Raw genomic sequence first — 23,028 nt, 5'->3', positions numbered from 1 at the left:
TGAAAATTTAGGAAATAGACCGTTTTTAGAGAGGAACGGAAAGCACGTCTAGCTGGGCGCGTTTCCCTTGACGGTCAAATCCAACAATATTTTGAACGTTGGCAGTGTAATGGTAAAAAATTTTAAAATAGAGGCAACGGTCGAATTTTTTTTTTACTTATAAATACCCCCCAATTTTATTTCACTCACATCCTATTCTCTCAATTCTTTCTAATCTCCTAACTCTATCAACCCTCTCAATTTTCTCAAGTTCTTGTTCTAAATTTTTCGATTTTTTCATTTAAAAATATTAGTTTTTTTTAATTATCCCGTATTTTATTCGTTCGGATTATGTTTTCACGAAGGACAACCTCTCTAATTCGTTTCGACGACAATTACATTTTCGCCACTCAAGCAGTAATGGTAAGTTTAAAATTTAATTTTCGTTATTTTTTATTAAGTTAAATTTAATTTTTTTAATTTAAAAATATTTTTTTGTCGTTATAAATAGGCGGATGATCATGTTTTGGAGGCATTCATACATAATTTGGCAAAGCCTCTGATCACCAAAATTCGTGGTTACTTGCAAGAGAAAGGATTCTTACATATGTCTTGTATGCTAGAGGGCTGTAAACTTGATCCTAGACTCATCAACACGTTGGTGGAAAGATGGAGGCCGGAGACATACACTTTCCATTTTTTATGCTGCGAGTGTACAATCACACTAAAGGATATGGCGTTACAACTCGGTCTGCTGGTGGATGGGCTAGTCATCATAGGAGTAGTGATCGTTCCCAATAAAGAGAATTTCTACGGGACATTATTAGGGACGGTCCCAAACAAGTTTGAAGGTGGTCAAATATCAATGAATTGGTTGGAGAAAAAATTCGAAAAGCTTCCTCCGTAATAATACGTTCGAGCATTCATCATTCAATTAATCGAGGGAATTTTAATGCTCGATAAATCTCAAATTTTGGTGCACGTAAGGTGGCTACTACACCTAGTAAACTTCAAAGAATGCAAACAGCTAAGTTTAGGATCAGCAGTGTTGGCCATGTTATACTGGCAGTTGTGTCGAGCCATAGAACCGGATAAGAATTCAATCGATGATTGCCTACTCTTGCTACAGTCGTGGGCCTGGTGGTGGCTACCATTTCTACGTCCTCAACTAAACGACCTATACATATTTTCATTGGTGACAAGGTAAAAATCATTTATTAATAAATATGTAGTTTGTACAGTAAATTTTTTATTTATTATATGTTTGAGCTAAGAAATCACTTTTACAGGTGGAATTCGGGGCCGAGTTATGTGGGATTACTCGAGGAGTTGGAAGATATTTGGCTATTGTTAGATCAACGCTCAGAAGCCAATGTTAGTTACTTATTCTTTCGAAACTATATTAATTACGCAATGATTTGTAAAATAAAATTTTGTAAATAATGAAATTTACAATTGTGCATTTCAGTTTGAATGGATGCCACACGCCAACATCGATATCATATATTGCATCTTGTCTGAAGTGTTGGCCAATTAAAGGATGTGGGATATGAAGGTGCCGTTGATAATGTACGCGACAGTGGAAATGTAGGAATTAGACTAGGTGATGCGATAGTTTGGGCGGAGGCAACAAATTTTGTCACCATCATGAGACTTGAAGGAGCTGCACAGGGTGGACATACAAAAGAAAAACGACGAGGATTGGTGAGAGGTTCAAAATGATTACATCGAGCCTTGGGATCATAGGATAAAATTCTTACCCATCCGCGAACCATTTTTCTCAGCATACATGACGACCTGTTTGGAGTACTTGCTATGGTTCAGAGTTATCAGTAAGATGTATCTGCTATTGGTGGAGGCGAGAAATAGGCAACTTCATTAAAAGAGGGAATGATGATCGCCCCAACAACAGCGTAGGGCCGGACGTGGTCGTACGATGGGTTTGTCATCAGCTCCACTCGAAACAGCTGCTTATGTCTATGCAATATTTTTGTCAGTTCACTCCACTTATTCCTGTTCATTTCACTGACCTCATGATTTTTTCACAAGCACCGCACTATGCACCACCGCCACACATGCCCGATCTTTTTATTCATACAGGTACATATTTCGAGGCACTGACGTCCCCCATATTCTATACCCCCATGCTAACATTGATGTCGACCCAAATGTCAAGCCAGATGCTAATGCATGCACCATCATTGATGACGACACCAATACAAATGTTGATTCAGCAGTCGATGTTAGTGTCGGGTCAATGTCGACACATTTGGGTTTTATGGCACTTTACAGTTATATGACGATAGTGACACAAACACCATCAACATTATTATTTTATTGTGGTGGGTCATTGATGCAACCGTTTGCTGGTGAAGTGGAGGATACACAATGAGAGGCTAGTACGACACTGCACTCGAGCATGGAGGAAGGCGATGGACATGAAAGCAAAGACAAAGACAAACACGAAGACGAACATGATGATGATAATGGAGATGGAGATGAGCAGGAGGGTGGGGGTGAAGGCGGTGATGGTAAGGACGATGGCAATGATCAAGTTTATAGGACCGCATCTCCGATTGTGGGCAAAAGTCCTTCTCACGTCTGTCGTCCACCGACTTGCGGCACACATTCTCCTTGATGACACGATTGATGTTTTTTTTATTACTATTGCGATGTAAATATATATGACATAAATAAACAAACCATAAATTTCCATTCTAACACTATATTTATTTTCGTTACATTCTAACGTAAGTTATGCATAAGTTAATAAGAAATAACAAATCTTAAACACCAGAATAATGAAAGCATTATACTAAATATATTCTCTGAAAGCAAATAATGTTATTGGTGTTAAGGCCCCGAAGTACCCCCAACACAGAACATGTTGCCTTCATATGCCTTGGGTTCCTACAGTACCCACATAACCTCTGTTGATCGTCCCTCTCCCGAATATCCATATTGTTCCGTATCTGAGTGGTATTCGAGCGACCTTTCAGGACAGGACATAGGTTCATGTTCAGTGCCAACTTGTACGACACGCTGGACATTGGCAGCCATGTACTCTCATCAGGGACGGGTAGGAATTCAGGATTCCATACTCTATGTATGTAATCTAGACTATATGCATCGTTGATATAAGACATGTACTAAATTCTTAGGTTCCTACATGTGGCAATTACATGTGCGCATAAAAACCAAAGTGCTAGGAACTTCCCACAATCACAAGTCCCTTCTATTAGGTTGACACGATATGATACCCCTAACATGTCCTGGTCCGACCTAGCCTACTCCGTGACTCAAAATTCCAGGTTTTGACGCAAGTGACACACTACTTACATAGTCTTCGTGCTCGTCATATTTCATCTGATTTCTTTCATTAAATCCTTACACCAAGTATAGTCGCCCACTATCTGTCCAATATATGTTGACTCCCTATTTGAAAAGAAGGTAGTGAAGCTAAAGTATGCTTATTTAACAGCCGAGTTTATCTTCAAATGATATGTCCCATTTAGTATGAAATTGATTCAATCAGCTAAGTTTGACGCCATGTGCCTGAACCATAAACCCCTGTCATACGATTGCGTCTATTGTATGAAGGGTATGTTGGTGAGGTATGCTGCACCATAGTTATTGATGATGCCCGAGTTGTTCAACATTTCATGGAAATGATGTTAGACGAGCTCATAACCTATTGAGAAAAAAATACGCATGAATGCAAACAATGAATGAAATAGGGTACAACATGACTATACATATAGAGCCAATACCCATGTCGATAACTGCATCTTACTTACTTTTCGAAGCCATTTTAAGTGGTAGATAGATCTGACATGTCGTATGCAGTACTTGTGATGGGTGCAACCCCAAAGGCTAACTAATGCTCAATAGCGGACAAGATTTTGGTTCTTTTATCTGATATGATACATATGTCAGGCTGCAGGAAAACACGACGATGCAACTTGCTCAGGAAGAAATCCCAGTCATCTGTTTTTCTCTAAGATTTATTGCAAACACAATCGGCATAATCTTTTGATTACCAACTTAGCAACGACAATTAACAACCGATGTTGATACCTTTCGTACAACCAAGTGTCGTCAATTTTCACCAAAGTCTTGTAATGCTGGAAAACTTCTTTGCATTTCTCAAAGGTCTAAAAGATTTGATGGAATACCCTTTTCCCAAGGACCAATTAATTGTCAGAGTATGCTGGGTGCATTTCCAGATCGATTATGGAACCTAGAATTTATCGATCAAACACTTGACACAATTGCCATATATAGTCGTATGAACTGTCCTAATTGTGATACAATTGATCCATAGCCTTTTGTTTTCCAACCCACGCTTTGTAGTACGATGGAGTATAGTCGTACTGGCTACGGATGTTCGTAATCATCATCGAGACGGGAATATTGAGATTCATCTTCACTATCAGTAGAATAATGTAAGAAATCATGTCCGAGTCTAGCCTACGATGATCTTGATTTGCATCTACTGCAACACAAGTATGTGGACTGGAATACTTTTTTATTGTCCGTAGTCTAGACTTCTTCCATAAAGATGCCATGATTTTTCACTTACATCTCCCATCGCAAATTGTGTACTTTCCCTCAAATTTCTCAAAACGAGACTTCATGACGTGATAGTTCACACCATTTTTGAAGCTGTACCGTTTAGTGCGGTAAGGAAAGCATTTTTGTTTAGGTATTCCGTTCCTACTTCTAGTACTCGTACATCATGCATGTGCTTGCATGGTCAGGTGTTATGTGCAGTAGACGCTAAAACTCTAAATCACCCATGGCCGATAAGTCAATATTGGTTATGTGGGGTGGAGGTTCATATACTTTATATCACGGATATAGATCTGAAGTATTGTCCGAGTGTCATCATCAGACCCGTAAGGTTCTAGCTTTGTTAGGATCAACTTTGGTTCAGGAAATAATGTCACATCTGAACCATTTAAACCGCACTACCGGATTGGCTCAGGGTTTGACTCCCCGTCAATTGTATCTGGTGTCATTTGTTCCTCACTTGCATCTTTTTCCTTGGTCACATCTTTTTTTTCAACTGTGCCTTCATTGTCCCCTTAAAGCAAGAGATTTGATGTACCATTGCCAATCCCCATCGAAAGGAGTAAGTCATCGGTTCTTCTATATCTCATGTACCCGTTAAAATCAATATCAATTTGGTGTTCGGTGTACGTCGATGAACCCCCAGTATAAGTTCTTTTGATCCATGACATTGAGCCAACACCAAAGTTGAAATTGAACGCACTGATTAAATGTTGAGCCTGAGTGTCGATATTCAGGTTATGCTCATACCTCGACTAATACTGGCCACCAAAGTTTAGATCCATGGCGGAGACCGATGAGGATTTACCCATAGATGTTTCAGACACATCATAGTAGCGGGTTTGTAACAAGCTAGTGAACCTATCGCACAACTGTGTAGTAGGACTTTTTGCTTCAGCTTTGTTCCAACATTAGCCGCAACGGTGGTCGAAAATAAGCTAGATCTAATAGCCCCGGCAAACTCGACATATAACTTTATTACAGTATTTCCGCTTAAGCAGTGCAATGATATAACCGTCTCAAGCTGGAGCTCGCCATTCACATCAAATAGATCATACCTATAAGGGTCAATGGAAGCAAGATATCTACATTTTAACCTTAAAATTCTTTCACGGGTCGATCCTTCAATTTTATTCCATATTCTAGTTCGTAGCTCATGCAATTGAATGGTACGATTAAACACCAATTCCATAGACTGTGCTCCTATAAATGCCACCTCATCCTCTGTATTACAGATTTGACTGTCGTAGTACATAATAGATGTCACTCGTCGACTCATTTCAATATCGATCACAAATTGGATTAACAAAATAAAAAAATCAGTAGAGGGAATACGTCCTTTTAATAGGAAAATAAGTCAGTAAGAGAGGGAATACATGCTTTGAAATTGTTCATGAGTACATAAATTCATCAAACAATGATGATGAAATGTAAAGTATTATTCGAAAACGGGTTCCTGAAGTCATATAATTTTATCAAAATAGTGCTCCTAGAGTATTCGGTGCCTCAAAACATACGTTATTATACAAAACTATTCTCTAGGGTAGGTACTTTTAACTTTCAGTAGAAAAAAAGTTAGGGAAAGCACGCCAATGTCAGCAGGGAAGCTTGTCCAGTTGGGCATGCTTTCTCTAACCTTTTTCTTCAAAAGTACTTGCCCATCCTATTTTTCAATCGATTGTAAGCACATTTTGAATATATTCCTCGAAGAAGTTAGTCCTACGATGCGTTTTCGACCGTGGAAAATTTCTATTTTGCAATCCAACCCTTCCCCCACTCCTATAAAAGGGGTCTTCCACTCTATGCTTCATCGTCCCTCAAGCATCTTCTCCCACAGCCTCTCTATCCCTCATCTATAAAACACTTCTCGGTGTAATAAATTTCTATCGCTAAATTTTTTAATTGATGTTCGAGGTAGTATTAAGTCGTCGGTGATGCAATATTACTCTGAGCCACACAAATTTCATATATCATACCGAGATGGGACCATTACCTCTGAAGCCTATCATGGGGAAGTCAAGTTCTGGGGTGATTTTCTTTTTTACGGTCACTAGTGGAAGTATACGTGGAGGTCTCAATCGACGGCCATTATACGATCATAGATTGAGGTATAACGGGGGATCCAGTTGACGGTCGTTACACAACCACGAGCTTAAACTTTTTGGACACCAAAAAATGTTCCCTTATAAATAACATATAGAAGTTTGAGGGCATAATCATAAGGAAAAACTCCAACCACAAGCCTTCTTATTCGAAGGCTGGCACCATCGTAGATGTAGGAGGACTCTCAAGCAAGGAGCGACTATTTCGGTAGAGTAAAAGTGAAGCTTCTTTTGAGCTGACAAAAGTTACCGTTATTAAATAGCCCATTAATAACTACAATCGATGTCGCACCGACCTGAGTTTAACCTCTACTTCTGCCAACACATCCGTTCTCTCCCTGAGAGTCCTCTTAAGTCTACCTCAATGTCAGCCTTCAGATAAGAATGAAAGGTTAAAGATACCGACCGCGTGGAAATAGAGAAACAAACTACGTTGATTACACCGAAAATCCCTCCGTTTTCCCCCATGATTATAACATTAATCTTATGTATGGTATACATAAGACATTATTTGTGGTGTATCCAAAAAGCTTGAATTCATGACTGTTGGTAAATGTATCCATATTGTAGTAAGCATGTAACTATTTTCTATTTATTTTAATGATGAATAAATAAATAAAAGTAATTTCACATTTCACTATTATATTTTTTATGTATTTTCTGTCTTTTATATTTTGCATGCATAGCGAAATTGTAACAAGAAAATATTAGCTCATTGATTGTCTAAGTTCAAACAAGATAAGCGGCATTGTAAATAACGTTTATATTGCGAGAAAGACAACTTACTATAGTAGACATCTTACTTGTGTATGGCATGGCTTTACTAGCAACAGTGGAATTCATAGCTCAATTAAAGAGTTAATGATATCCTCTCATTAGCATTATGTGGATTGATAAATATGGAATGTGATCACGGGTTGCTTGTTCTTGAACAAGTAATTTATCATAATCATTTGTTAACAGTGATCATATTAATCATTAAGAAGACACAATGGTGACAATGAGAAAAAATATGATTGTATTGAGTGAATGGATTTAACTCAAAGGAATCAAGGATATCATATGAAGGTAATACACACATGACGAGGTCATTGGATAAAGCAGTTGGATGAATTGCTTTCGTAAAGAGTATACAATAAGAAGTTTTTCAATCATGGTACTTATTATGGACTTACTCCATGATTAAGTAATTACGAATTATTAGAATGATGCTTTTGGACATAATTGCAATATTTAGAGCCTAATTGTATATGTCTGATTGGTCCCACTGCTAGCTCAACAAAAGCTCGATCAGACTGCATTTAAATCAGAAGAAAATTTTACAACTTTGGGAATAATTTAATTGAGTCTATTTATTCGATGTGAAATTAAATTAGGTCGTCGTGAGAATTGTTCAACTAGAGAATTTGATTAAAAAATTTTCTTAAAAAATTAACTTTAAAGATCTAAGTGATTTTTGGAAAAATTAATTTGCATAAAGCAAAATTAAATTAATCAACTTAATTAAAATTAATATGATATTTTTGGAAATCAATTTTCAAGTCAGACAATTAGCCTAATGGGTAATTGAACTTGAAAATTGGACCTGAGATCGTAAATTAGGACCGAGAGCCCAAAACTGAGACCAAGACCCAAAAACTGGTCAAATCGAGCTTGATATAGGAAATTGGGCTGACAGTCCAACCGCTGGCTAGACTAAACTGATCGGGTCGTCATTGACCCGAATCGAACCGACAGTAGCCGAATCGGCTCAAGGTACCGTAAGGGTGTCGCACCTGCATCATTGGACACGACAGTGCCGGTGACTACGACGATGGCGTCTCGGTGGCTAGCGGCGGTTTGTAATCGGTGATTGAGCAGTGAAAGTGGTTATCTTAATATTAAATTAAATTTAATGTTTATCTTATAGGTAAACAATCTATTATTTTAATAAGATTTAATATTAAATTTAATCTAATATTTCTTTTGATAAATATTATATTAATTTAATATTAAAGTGATTAAGTTTAATCATAGTTGAACTCTCTAAACTCTCCTTAAATAAAGAGAGTATTGGGTCATTATTTACACACACTTGAATTCAAGAGAAAGTTATAGAGAAAAAATTCTCTGAAGAGATTATTCCAAAAAATTTCTAGAAATATTTTTCTGATATAGAACTTGACCCAAAAGTTTAAAGAATTTTCACATTTACCCCAGTAGTAATTTTTGTGAAAAAATTTCTGATTCGAAGCTAGCCCATACTCAACAGACTACGCTTGAGGATACCAGAGAAAACTACTAGTTTAAGCGCTCATCGTAGATGAATTGAAAAGGTACAATTTTTATTAAGTGTTTATTACTTTAGATATCACAACCAAGATCTTGTTTTGGAAAAATTTTAAAACTCTAGTTTTTCCCTAAATTTATTTTCCGCTGCATTTTCCAAACTCGTTTTTTCAACAATTAGTATTAGAGTCAGGTTGTGTTCTATCTATTAGTATAAAGAGATAATCAAAATAAATTTCTCTTCTTCTTGAATGATTTTATTACATAGAAAGTGACATTCTTTAAGTCTTATACATGTTTTGAGTTATATATAAGAATGGATGCGATATTATATAATTTATATAATTGTTTTTTGTTGAGGTTGTGCTTCTTAGAAAATAAACTGTGAACTATCATATCCATGTAAGGCTATTTTCTAAAATTCATAAAATTCTTGTGAGCCGAAAACAGACATAGGATTTAAATGTCCAGATATTTGTTTCGTAGAAGGAATGGTTAGTCGATATCAGGCAAATCCAGGTCTCAGGTATTGGCAAGCTATAAAACATATATTAAGGTATCTTAAAAGAACCAGTGATTATATGCGTGTGTACTCTGGGGAGGACCTTACTCCTGTTGAATACACAGATTCATAATTCTAAACCTGTAAAGATTCAAGGAAATCGACATCAGGAAATGTATTTGTTCTAGGTCGTGGAGCCATAGTATAGAGAAGTGGAAAAAAAATTGCACTGCTGACTCTACTATGGATGCAGAGTATGTGACTACTTCTGAGGCAACGAAAGAAGCAATATGGCTTCAAAAATTTTTAACCGAACTTGAATTTATTACTAGTATAGAAAAAGCTATAACATTGTATTGTGATAACAGTGCTGCAAAAGCTAATACCAAGGAAATGAGAAGTCACACTAGGATGAAACAAATTGATTGGAAGTATCACTTGATACGAGAGGGAATAGCCGAAGGAACTGTAGATGTGATGAAACTAACTTCTGAAAATAACCTTGCGGATCTGTTTACTAATACTCTTGTAACTAGGAGTTTTAACAAACATGTCGAGGATATAAGAATGCTAAACATGACACATTTACTTCACTAGGGCAAGTGAGAGATTGTTGGGAAATGTGCCCATATTGTAGTAAACATGTAATTGTTTTCTATTTATTTTAATGATGAATAAATAAATAAAATTAATTTCACATTTCACTATTATGTTTTTTTTGTATTTTGTGTCTTTTATATTTTGCATGAATAGCGAAATTGTAACAACAAAATATTAGCTCATTGATTGTCTAAAGTTCAAACTGAAGATATGTGGCTTTGTAAAGAACATTTACATTGTGAGAAAGACAACTTACGTCAGTAGATAATCTAAATGAGCCCGTAATACTGTAAAAGAATCAAAGTGAGCATTTGATTCAAATATTGAGAAGGATTATTATGTCGTCTACAATTCCAATTGGGGAGATGACTTGTCTTGGCTATCAAAGCAGTTGACTCCACGAGTAGAGGCATAAATGTATTCATTGGTAGAATGATACATTGGACTAGACCCAAGATGAATTAATTCTAAATCCGTTTGTGAATTAATTCACTTGTGATGTTCATGGTGTGATTTATCTAAATCTTTAGTTAGTCATTGACCATAAGTATGCAATTTATATGCTTTGATATCAGTGGAGGCTTATGCTCTAAAGATGATCGAGCCCACAGCCGATATGTTGTGTAACAGCTCGTTTTCAGTGAAATCAGAACAGTAGTTTTGGGACCACAAATCTGACGTCAAAAAATTTATTTTATGGTCTGTATCATGTTAGTAGCATTGTACAAAAATTTCATGGAGAAATTTTATCGTTTGTATGCTTACTTTGATAAAAACGACTAAATCGCGTAATGTGCAAAACTTAGGTTCTACTAGAAAAAATGTTAATTTGTTATGAAATTAAAATATGAGTGGCCTTAAATGGTAATTAGACCATAATTATTGTTAGTGGACAAAGATGGACATTAATTAAGTATCATAAATGATTAAAAGTAAGGTTATTTTGGTAATTAATGAAATAAACTAAAATTAAATCAAGAAAAAGAAAGACATCATCTTTCTCCTTCATTTTACCAATTGAAAATTAGCTTGGGAAGCCATTAAAGACCATCCAAGCATTCGGCCATCCTTAGTTCTCATGCATGTGAGTATTTTTCATCCCGTTTTTAATGATTTCTATGTTTTTGGAGTCGTTGTAGCTTAATCTAGCTAGCCCATTGACTAATTTGCAAAATTGTTAAAAATATAAGGTTTCACCATGAATGTATGTTGGTTGTTTTTGATGTTTGAGAGATGAAAATGAATATTTGATGATAGTTGAGCAACTTTTGTAAAGGAAATTTTGATGAATTTGTCAATTAGGGATTAGATTAAAAAATAGAAAATTATTCTTGGTGAAATTATGAAATAATTGAAATGTAAGGATTGTTAAGGGCCTAAGTGATGTTCGGTTAGCATGGTTGTGGACTAAATTGCATAGATTTGCATTTTTATGAGCTAGGGACTAATTGTATTGAATTCAAAATATTAGGGGCAAAAGTGTAATTTTGCCAAAATAAGATTTTTGGATTAAATTGAATAGAATGAAGTTTGAATTAGTTAAATTTGATTATATAGATTAAGAAAGCAACGTACGGATTTAAATCAGGGAAAAGAAAAAGTATCAGATTAATCGATCATACTTCTCCGTTCGTGTTTGAGGTAAGTTCATAAATTTAATTAGCATTGAGTTATGTTTGATTTAAATGCTTTTATGCTATATTCTTGGTATTATAACTTTACAAAAGAATCCAACAAAGTTTTGGCGACTTTCGGATCCCGTTTGAACTTTAGGAATATATAGGATACAAATGACATGTCATTAGGGGTTACCGTGTTTCGAGTGCTGATCCTGTACAGCCTACCAGTGGCTGAGTTTTCGGCATGTGTTGCGGTTACTTGACAGCTTGTGTGAGCAGCATCGTGTAGCTACATCCTGTTTGACAGCTTGTATGAGCAGACCCATTTATGGCTCGAGAGAGAGCATTGATACGAGGTATGAGATAGTTGTGGTTTTGACCACATGATGGCACATAGCGTGCGAGATTCCTGCGTATCTGATATTATTCTAGTGGTTCAACGGGTATACAAAATGGGAAGGATCGGTATAAGCATCGACTTATAATTTTACGAAAGCATAGGAAAGGTATGATAGTATATTGATTAAAGATTTTTAGTTTGTTCATAATAGAATGAATGTTTACATGAAAAGCTTAAGGAAGTTCTTTGTTGTGTAATGAGTTTGGTTAATTTATATGCTAATCACATTTGTGAATTGTTGTTGGTGCTTAAACTTGTGCCAAACAATGTTGGATATGTTCACTATTTGCCTTTAAGTTTATAATGAAATGGTAAGTATTGTTAATGACTTACGAACTTACTAAGCATTATATGCTTACTTGTGTGATTTTCTCTTATGTTTTTAGTTAATCGAAGGCTCGTGTGGTTTGGGAGCTTGTCGGAGATCCATCATACTATCTATCGGTTATATCGGTATATTTTGAAGTTTTTGAGTTATGGTTATAATGACATGTATAGGTGTCTTGTTTAATGAATTTAGCCATTATGTGTGGCTTGTATATATGTTATTTTGGTTGATGAATTAATTGATGTGATATTAAGATTATATGGTATTTTGTGTGGATGTTAATTTGATGTTGTGTTGGTTAAAATGATGGTAAGGAAATGTTGATAGAAATAATATAGTAGCAATTAATGATTGATGTGGAATGAATGTGGCATAATGTTGAAAATGGCTAGTTTTTAGTAAATTTGGAAGTAAGCATCTTTGGTCAAATTAGTATAGTACATGTTAGTTGAGAAATGGTCATTTTGCATTGGTTGTTTATGAATTTTTGGTCCAAGATCATTATGAAAAATGTTGTTGTGAATTTTTTCAATTGTTATGAGTTGAACATGAATGAATTGGATAGTTTCTTAGGTAAATTTGATTGTGGAAGTTGAGGTGCCATTTTGGCATATTAGTTGAATGGATAGATTCTATGTTGTGTAAGCTTGATTATAGGTTCAAATGGATTGTGCATGAGGTGTGAGTTTGGGTGAGAAAAATGACTTGGAAAATGGCGACACTGCCGTGTATCCCCTGTAGCTTTCAAAGGGTTGCAAGTTAGGCTGTTACACGGCCTAGCACACGGGCGTGTGGCTTGGCCGTGTGACCAAGTTAGAGAGTTACACGGGCACGGGCTGGGACACGGTTGTGTGTCCCATTTTGAATGCCCACAAGACCTAAGATACGAGCATGTCTCTTGGCTCTGTGAGTCACACGGCAGTGTGACCCCTGCAGTTTGAAAAATTTTAACTTTTTCTGAAAAATTTCATATTTTTTCGATTTAGTCCCGATTTGTTTTCAATGTCTTTTTAGGGCCTCGAGGGCTCGTATAAGGGACTGTATGAATGTTTTTGATTGATGTTGCCATGATTTAACTTGTGATTTGTTTATGGTTATAAATTGTTCATTGTATGATGTTATGCTTCGGTAATACTCTGTAGCCTTAATCCGGCGATGGATACGGGCTAGGGGTGTTACATGTTGGGTACATGATTTGTGTATGGGATGACTTTACTAGCAACAGTGGAATTCATAGCTTAATGAAAGAGTTAATTATATCCTCTCATTAGCATTGTGTGGATTGATAAATATGGAACGTGACCACGCGTTGTTTATTATTGGGCTCACTTTTCGTTTCTCTCTCAAAAAATAGTCTATTTCCCTAAATTTTCAAAAAATCAACTTATAAGCCTAATTAAAAAAAATGTAGCATATATGGCTAATTTAGCTGACTTGGAGTATAGTTTAACCGTAATATTGATCGTAATAATAATATGGGGATAAATATCAAAATTATACATGAAACTTTGATTTAATGTGCAATTATTTACATGAACTTTAATTTGGTGCAATTATACACGTGAAACTCTAATTGTGGTTTAAATGTATACTTGAAATTTTAATTTTGATTTAATTATATATATTTAAAGAAATAAATACATCAAATATATTTTTATATTGGATAAATGTAACTATTTATGTATGCAATATATAAATATAAAATGATGTTATATCAATAATTGTATTAATAATTTACAAAGTCAAATAAAATTTCATGTATAAAGTTACACAAAATCATAATTCATATATATAATTGCACATTAAACCATAGCTCATGTATAGTTTTAGGACTTATCCTTAATAATATGCAATAAATTGTTTAAGTATAGTACCTCTTTGATGTTGTGAATCAAATAACGTGATTTATGACTATACATTACATCATAAAGTTGCATAATTAAAGGTAAATAAATTCATAATATGTTGTATTTGTAAACACTATTATTATTTTAATAAATTAAACACTATTACGGTTTAAAACATTTATTTTTAAATCCAAATTAAGGGTAAATAAATGGTGTTTAAATGAATGGAAAGTATATCAGTAATGGTTATGCCATTAATTAGGATTTGTATTTTAAAAAGGTGCGTATTCGATACATGGTTTAAGAATGCATTTTTATTATTTCACAAGCTCAGTTTTAAATTTGCCATTATCCCATTTTTATATATTTATTTTAAAATTCTTTTGGTGAAAAGACTTTTTAAGTCTTTCTCAATTTGAAATTGAGTAAATTAGTTACTCTCAAAAATTAGAGTAATGTAATCTCTGCTAATTTTAAAGTGAGTAACTAAGGACAATCAATCATGATGTCATAATGTTATATCAATTGTGTATAATATTGATTGGTATAATAACAAATTTGACCTTTAATGTTTAAATATAGTCATTTTAGTCTTAATTCTAAAAAGTTTAATAAATTCAATCTCAATATTTACACATTTATACAAATGTTGTAGGATAAATTTGTTAAATTAGAACCATAAATTGGCGAGAATGTGTAAACTTTAAGAGCTAAATATTATACCAATCAAAATCATGTACAATTGATAGAAAACATCAACATTATGATTAATCGTCTTAGTTGCTTTCTTTCAAAATTGATAGCAATTAAATTACTGTAAATTTTAGAGGAATTAATTTACTCATTTTAAATTGATAGAGATTAGAAATGTCTTTTACCAAAATTTTTACTATATTTTACATGTTATCACTCTAACCTTATTTTTAAAATTCAGGAACTTAAAAAGTTGGTCAATGTCTTTAAATATTAAGTCAAGGGATAAAATGTATATTTTACATGCTATAGTACATTGATGTTCAAAAATATTTTGATATAATTGCATTTCTAGTCAATTCTATTTTGAAACTATAATTTATTTTCTTTTATTGTAAAATATATTTTATTGAGAAAACTAACAAAATAAAATAAATAAAAATTAGTAAATTCAAATATTCACTTAGTAATTTCTAAAATATAAAACTTTAGACCAAAAAAAAAAAAATCTTGGAATAATTTATAGAATGACGATTTTCATTTTTTTGGACAAGTTAAATAAAAAAAAACTAGCTACATGGCCTCAAGGCCCTTCCCCAAATGGGGAAGTCTCAAACATACGCAACTCGTAGCTTCTTTCATGTATCATCTTTATCAATCTATCATCATCCTGATTATCTTCTCTATGTATGTGACAAATGCTTCAGTGACCAAGACGTAACAACATTTGATGAATTATCCTGACTAGAGTAGTGTTAGAGTCCTCCACAAGACCCTCTTGAATGTTCTTGACCACATCAAGATTATTAGACTGGATTATTATATTATCATAACCCCGATCAACTAGACAAGTCAACCCATCCAAAATGCCCCATAATTCTGCGTCAAAAACTGAACAAACAATTCTGCGTCAAAAACTGAACAACTTCACAAATACCTGTTAAACTCGAATAACCACTTCCCATCGTGATCCCGCACAAATCCTCCTACTACAGCAAAGCCATCATCATGTCTAACTGAACCCTCGGTATTCAAACAAACCCCACTCTCGCTCAAAATTGAGCAAGGTGTCGCTTCGCACACCTCAGTCACATGTCTTCTAATTACTGAAATATACTGCTTAGCCCAATTGTAGGAAGCTTTAATGATATCACTGCTACTCCAAGATTTTTCTTGAAAAATGAAGAGGTCTCGATTCTTCCAAATACGCCATATAATAATCCCAAAGAGACACTACCAATCTACATCCCCCAGGCAATTAAGCTGACAATTCTATAAGTTGACATTAAGCCATTCCTGCAAATTCCCATAATAGAACCTATCATGCTCTTCAACAGGAATTAACTGATTCCAAGTACTCCGTGTTGCAGGGCAATCTCGAATGGCATGAATTACATCTTCCGAAATTTGTCCACAAACTGAATTGTGTCTAAGGCCTCGATGAACTCTCTTTGTATTAGTGAGCAACTGCTGTTTGAAAGCGAGCCAAAGAAAGAAAGGAACTCGTTGAGGTACTTGATATTTCCATGGAAGATGCCACATCGTCTCCTTCGGCTTCCAAGACATTTCTCGAAGTTTCCGGTAAGCACTCTTGACAGAGAAAGAGCCCGTCGAAGTACCATCCTAAATAACTTTATCAGTCCCTGCTGTCGCATGGGAAGGAGGAATCCCTACTATCCTTTTGATCAGCTCCTCTGGTAGCCAAAGCCGAAAGAGATCAAGATTCCAACCTCCACCATTTGTAACCATATCACTAAGCAAACAATCTAAATCAAGACAAGAATGCTCGAGAATCCAATTGACTAAAGGATCTATATTTGGCACCCAAGGATCACACCAACACCTGATATTCCTTCCATCTCCCACTGACCAAAGAAGGTTCTCCCGAATAAGTGGCCAAACTTTCGCAAGGGCTCTCCACAAAAAAGAGCATCTACCACGAACAACTGTCTCTGGCAAACCACTAGTGACCCCGTATTTGGCTTGAAGTACCTGAACCAACAAAACCTTAGAATCTGACACAAGATTAAAACCCAACTTCATCACGTATGACGTTTTAGCTTTCAAATAATTCTCCATTCCATTAATGTAAAAAATTGTAATCTCTTGAATTGGCGGAATATATATATTTTTTGAGAAAGACTCTTCTTCCTCAAAACTGTAATGTAGAAATTTTTGTTAAAAAAAAAATCATGAATGAATAAACCTATTAAAAATTACACATTCCAATAAATCATTCGTTTGAGGAAACACATAATTAACATTGTTAGATTAATTTCATTGGTATATGTTTTGTCATTTGCCTTTGCCATTTTTCTAGAATTGTGTCCTTCCATGACTAAAATCTATAAGTAAAGCAACATACAAATTCAGAAAATAGAAATAGTAAAAAAATGTCATTCAAAACTATTTTAAAGAATACTGATTGTAAAAGAATTATGTTAAAAAAAACTAACAATGTATGGTTTAAAATTAATATTTTCTTGATTTAGTAACCTTTTCATAAAATTCATCACATCTATCGTATCTTACTATTTTCATTTTTTTATTATCTAATTACCTTTTCAGCTCATTAATATATATGTCAAAGTCATTTATTGATTGAGGTTTTCATCAAGCAAATAGATATAAGACTACCTAGAAAATTATCAATAAAAGTTCTAAAATATTTTCTCCATTAAAAGATGGAACATAAAAGGTCAAGATATATTGATGTGTATTATCTCAAGAAATTAGATACTTCTTGTGACACATTTCTTAGTATGTTTGGTTTGTTTTTCTTTAATGCAATGCACAAATACACCAAGACCAATAAAATCTAGATCCAGTAAAATCTCATTCTTTACTAATCTTTCTAATATTTTATTGGATAAATATCCAATCGTTTTATGCCACAAGTTAAAATTTCGTTTAGCATACCACGCTTAATTTCAACAAGTAAGGATTCTGTAAAATGAAATAGCACCTTCCCTTATTTTAATCGAGTTATTGCTACGATTCTTGTTGTTGGGGGTTCGAAAGCTCTGGCAAATTCACCGTAGGCTCCACTATCATTGTTGGCCAATAGGGAGTCAGTCAATACCAGGGGATTGAGCACTGGTTGGATTTGGAAGTTAAGGTAGATTTTTCTTTGATTGGCTTCACTTAATCGACTGAATATTAATCAGTTGCAAGTATGTAAACATGTAGTAACTGATGCACCTTACTCATTTTGTGGCTGTCAGGTGACTCTACTGATCATATACTTCGTGAGGGTAATATGGAGAAAGAAATTCGGCACTCTCTGCAAATTAAAGCTCATTACGCTACCTTCTTCAGTCAAACGTTCGATGACTAGTTGAGACAAAATTGCAAGTCGTCCAAAATGTTATTTTTTTCTAGTTCCATGGGAGATCCTTTATACTACTTTAACTTGGAGATTATGGATATGTTGCAACAAGAGAGTATTTAGTAACCAGTCTATTACAACAGCACAAGTTTTAACTTGTGCAAAGTAATTTGCTCTTGGTATCTACAAAATAGAACACTTGGCAATGGCTAAGATGGCCAGGGGTCCTAAAATTGTTGGATTGAAGAAACCATCACAAGGAACCTATATCCTGAATACAAAATGGTGCTAAAAGGACGAATACTAACTCGGCTTCTGTAGGGGTACTTTTGCGAAATGATCAGGGTGAATGGGTCGAACAAGGATTTATGGTTAACATTGACCAAATCGATAGTTTACAAGTTGAGCTTTCGCATCTGCGAGAAGGTTTGCGGTTAGCTAAACGAATTGGGATAACTAGTCTAATTGTGGCACTTGATGCCCTTGTTGATCCAGGAACATCCATCCAAGACTGACTCGCAACGATTCGAAGAAGGTAGGGTGATGGAAACACGTCACATATTTTGCGAGGGGAATCAGTGTGTTCATCATTTGGCCAACCTAGCTCAAGATGTGCCATTGGGTGTAGTACAACTGTTGAGCCCACCATCAAGCCTAATCCCTCTCCTATAGACGGATGCTTGTGGTTATGAGTCCGTTCGAGTTTTATTTTTGTTATACGTTCAATCACTTTGTACCAAAAAAAAAAAAAAGAAAAAAGAAAAAAAAGAAAAGAAAAAAAGAAAAAGAAAAAGAAAAACAGTAGACATATAGTAAGTTAAGAGGTAGGCGAGGGCATGGGCTCTCCTCCTTTGAATTTATCTAAAAATTAACAATTCAATTTAAATTATTTGAACACAAAATTTTAATTTTATTTAGACAATTCCTTTTTAATTTTTTGGCTCAAAATAGAAAATTATAGGACTTACTTGATCATGATCAATTAAATGTAAAAGTGTTAGGATATAATTATGAGATATTATCTTTTAGCAATTTGATTCCTAATGGGATGTTATAAGATATTATTATGAGATATTATCTCTTAGCAATTTGATTCTTAATGAGATATTATAGGATATTATGATGGGATATTATCTTTAAACAATTTGATTCTTATGTAACTTTAAATTGAATTGAATTGAATTTATATACACAGAGTATATAAAACTTTCAAAATCAAATTTTACCTTTAAATTTTGTGAAAATGAAGTTTCTCTTTCATCGAAATTAAGAAGAATAAGGCTTAAGGCATCTATGGTTATATACCACATAATTTTTTTCTTAGACATTCCATGTAAAGTTATAATCCGTGGGAAAATATAGAATGAACTGGTCAAGTTAAAATTTTATAAATTATTATATTTTACATTTGGAGAACAGAAACAGAAAATGTCTGATGTGACCTTCACATAACAATACAGCATAGACCGTAAAAATATTATGCAAATAAACAACGATAAAGGGATTGATAGTAACAACAAACCATTAACAGCCTTAAAATTAAAATTATGTAATGAGAGACATGATCTTGCAATGTGTCTCAATAACAGGTGGCATGAATTGAAAAGCATAAATTTTTTTTATATTTTAGAAAACAAATATTTTAAAGTTTTTTTAAAAATATATTTATTGAAAATGTGGAAAGATTTTTATATTTTTAATGAGTAGAGCTAATTTGATAAAAATTGAAATTGTTGATGGCTATAAAAGTTAATTTGCCTTTTCAGCTTGATTGCCATGTTAACATCTAAGGACATAGTTGGATAGGAGAGTGAGGAAAAAATTATATTTAGAGTTATCAAAAGGTTAAAATAAAAATAATAGATATTTTTAACCTTTTATTCAAAATTTAAAAATTTTAAAAAATAAACTTAGAGATTTTTAAATTTTATAAATAAATAAATTTATAAAATTTTATCCTTAACGATATAAAGAAATTTTATATTTTATCCCGATAAAATTAAAAGAATTAAAAAAAAAACCTTTGAAACCAATTTCTTCAGTGAAATCTTTGGTGAAAGCGCTGCCTTCTCGTCCCTCTCAAATCCTTTCAAGAATCAGAACAAAAGAACAGTGAAGATCAAAATTCAATCTCAAATTAGGTAAAGAAAAAGCATCTCAATTTATCCATTTTTTTATTCCTTTCTTAAATTGCATCTTTCTTTTAATGTGTTCTCCAGTTTCTTGAAACCCACGTAACCAATTCTCATTTCATTTCTATTATCGAGTTCAGACGGGGTTTTTAATGTCGTCATCAAATCAGTGTTTGGCTTCATCTACGGAGAAGAGACCGTCCGTCGCTGGGCTTCAAAGCATGAAGCTGGGTTCTGCTGCGAAGAATAGAGTCGCTCTTGGCGACATAACCAACCAAGGAAATGGTTGGGAAAGCAGGTCACGAGCCTTGGTAACTCAATCAAAACCCGTGGTTCATTACTTTCTTGAATTTTAGGAATCTACCTTTGCAGTTGATATAACTCTGGTTCAATTAATTTTTTTTTCTCAGTTTAACCATTAAATTACATTTCAATTACTTTCAAGGAGGGTGAAATTTGATGATGGCTGTAATTATCAATTTAGCAACTCCATTTTAAAGGCATGTTGGAGCTTAAAGTGATTTTGGTTTTTAAGGTGCCTTCTACCTCCGAAGTTTCCAAGGATTTGGAAAATCCTACTTCGCCTGCAACTCCAATGTCTACTCGCGACCCCTTGGAGTGCTTGGAAACAACAAATGAGGGATTGTCTTCCTTGGAGCATAGAGAGAAGGTGGAGTGATTTGATGAGCCAACATCTACTCGCGATCCCTTGGAAACAAGGGATGAGTTATTAGCTTACTTGGGGCATAGTGAAACATCGGATGAGATGATGTCGTACGTGGAGAGCTCTATGAATGTGGAGACAATGTCCCCGTTCGCGCTCCCTTGGAGTGCTTAGAATCATTTGATGATATATTGCCTCTTTTTGGTTCCTTGGAGTCCCCAGAGTTGGAATATTTAGAGAGTGAGGATGCTTCAGTGAGTGGATTGATTGAGACCAAGGCTGTTGGAAATTTGATGAGGGAAAGGTTGAAACAGAAGCAAAAATGATAAAAAAAAAAATAGAGAAGAATAAGTTTGAGATGAACTTGTTTCATTAAAAAATGATATAATGTTTACATGACGTCAGGTCTGGATGCTGTCAAGTAAAACAGACATCCCACCAAACTTCTATAGCTTGTTTCATCAACCTTTACAACAATTTCATTGTTGGTGAGCTTCTCATCTTGAGCGATGGGAGTGCTCGCAAGTTTGCAATTCTCCATACTATATCTTCGAAGGATTTTTATTGCAAACTCCTTTTGTTTAGGAAGATTGCATTGTGAGCTTGGTTCACCTCCAGACCGAGGAAGTATGTCATTTCACTAAGTCTGACATTTCAAACTTCTGTTGCATCTAGTCATTGAATACAATCTCTAGTTTATTGTTGCTGCCAATCACAAGTAAATCATCAACATATAATGAAATAATGAGAAGTATTTCATTACCAGTTTTCTTTACATATAAGGTGGATTTGTTGACACTTCTTTCAAAACCTATCTCTGTAAGGTGACTGTCAATTCTTTCATACTACGCTCTTGATGCTTGCTTCAAACCGTACAAGGCTTTATGCAATTTGTACACCTTGGCCTCGCAATCGGGTATTGTGAACCCTTGTGGTTGTTCGACATAAATCTTTTCTTTCAAAAAACCATTTAGGATGGCTGACTTCACATCCATCTGATGTATTCTCCAACATTTTTGAGCAATAAGAGTCAATAATAGCCTTATGGTGTCTAACCTCACAACAGGGGCAAAGGTTTCAGTGAAGTCCACTCCATATTACTGGCAAATTCCTTCACAACCAACCTCGCTTTATATCTCTTAACTGATCCATCAAGATTCATCTTGGTTCTGAGCACCCACTTAACTCCAATCACTTTCTTGTGAACTGGTCTATCCACAAGCTTACATGTTTCATTTTTGTTGATCATGGTGATCTTATCTTTCATAGTTGTTCGCCATTTAGCTTCTTGAGATGCTTTTTCAAAAGTGACTAGTTCTAGTTTTGCCAGATTACACTGTTGATAGATTTTAGTGATGTACTTGGTTCCTTGTATTGGTTGTTCATCAACTTCATCATTTTTAGTTTGCTTCCCAGTGGTTCACAGATTAGGCCTTGGACTCCCTTATTCACACATCTCCTTTGTTGCAGTCTAATTCCATATTTTTGTTTCATCAAACTTCACATCTTTACTTATGATCACTTTCTTGGTGAAAGGATTATAGATTTTGTATCCTTTCTCAACATTGGAATACCAACAAATATCCCTAGCTGCCATCTACCGTCCAACTTACTTCTTTTATCTTATTGAACATGAACAAAACAGGTGCAACCAAATACTTTTAAATGTGAAATAGAAGGTTAAAAACCATACCAGGCTTCGAATGGTGTCTTCCCTTCAACCGCTTTAGTAGGTAGTCTGTTAAGCAGATAAACTGTAGTGTTTACTGCCTTTGCCCAGAAATCATTTGGAAATTTACTTTCAAACAGCAAGCAGCGAGCCATGTTCATCACCAATTCTATTTTTTCTTTAACTTACACCATTCTGTTATGGAGTGAACACATTGTTTAGTTGATGATGGACACCAGCTTCTTCGTAGAATTTTTCAAATTTTTCTGAGGTGTGTTCTACCCCATTGTCTGATCTTACTATTTTGAGCTTGCAGTCACTTTGG

General features: G+C 34.5%; 1 protein-coding gene across 1 annotated transcript; it reads left to right on the top strand.

Moving 5' to 3' along the window:
• The first annotated feature begins 20,522 nt into the window (after positions 1–20,522).
• On the top strand, positions 20,523–21,730 carry LOC128033851 (uncharacterized). Its single transcript, XM_052622244.1, has 2 exons — positions 20,523–20,681; positions 20,906–21,730. Exons 1-2 carry the CDS (start codon positions 20,523–20,525, stop codon positions 21,047–21,049), a joined length of 303 nt encoding a protein of 100 aa, XP_052478204.1. The 3' UTR covers positions 21,050–21,730.
• Positions 21,731–23,028: the final 1,298 nt, after the last annotated feature.

This window comes from Gossypium raimondii, chromosome 2 (genome assembly GCF_025698545.1).
Source record: "Gossypium raimondii isolate GPD5lz chromosome 2, ASM2569854v1, whole genome shotgun sequence".
NCBI classification, from domain to species: Eukaryota; Viridiplantae; Streptophyta; class Magnoliopsida; order Malvales; family Malvaceae; genus Gossypium; species Gossypium raimondii.
This window is presented reverse-complemented; position numbering and strand designations above follow the sequence as displayed.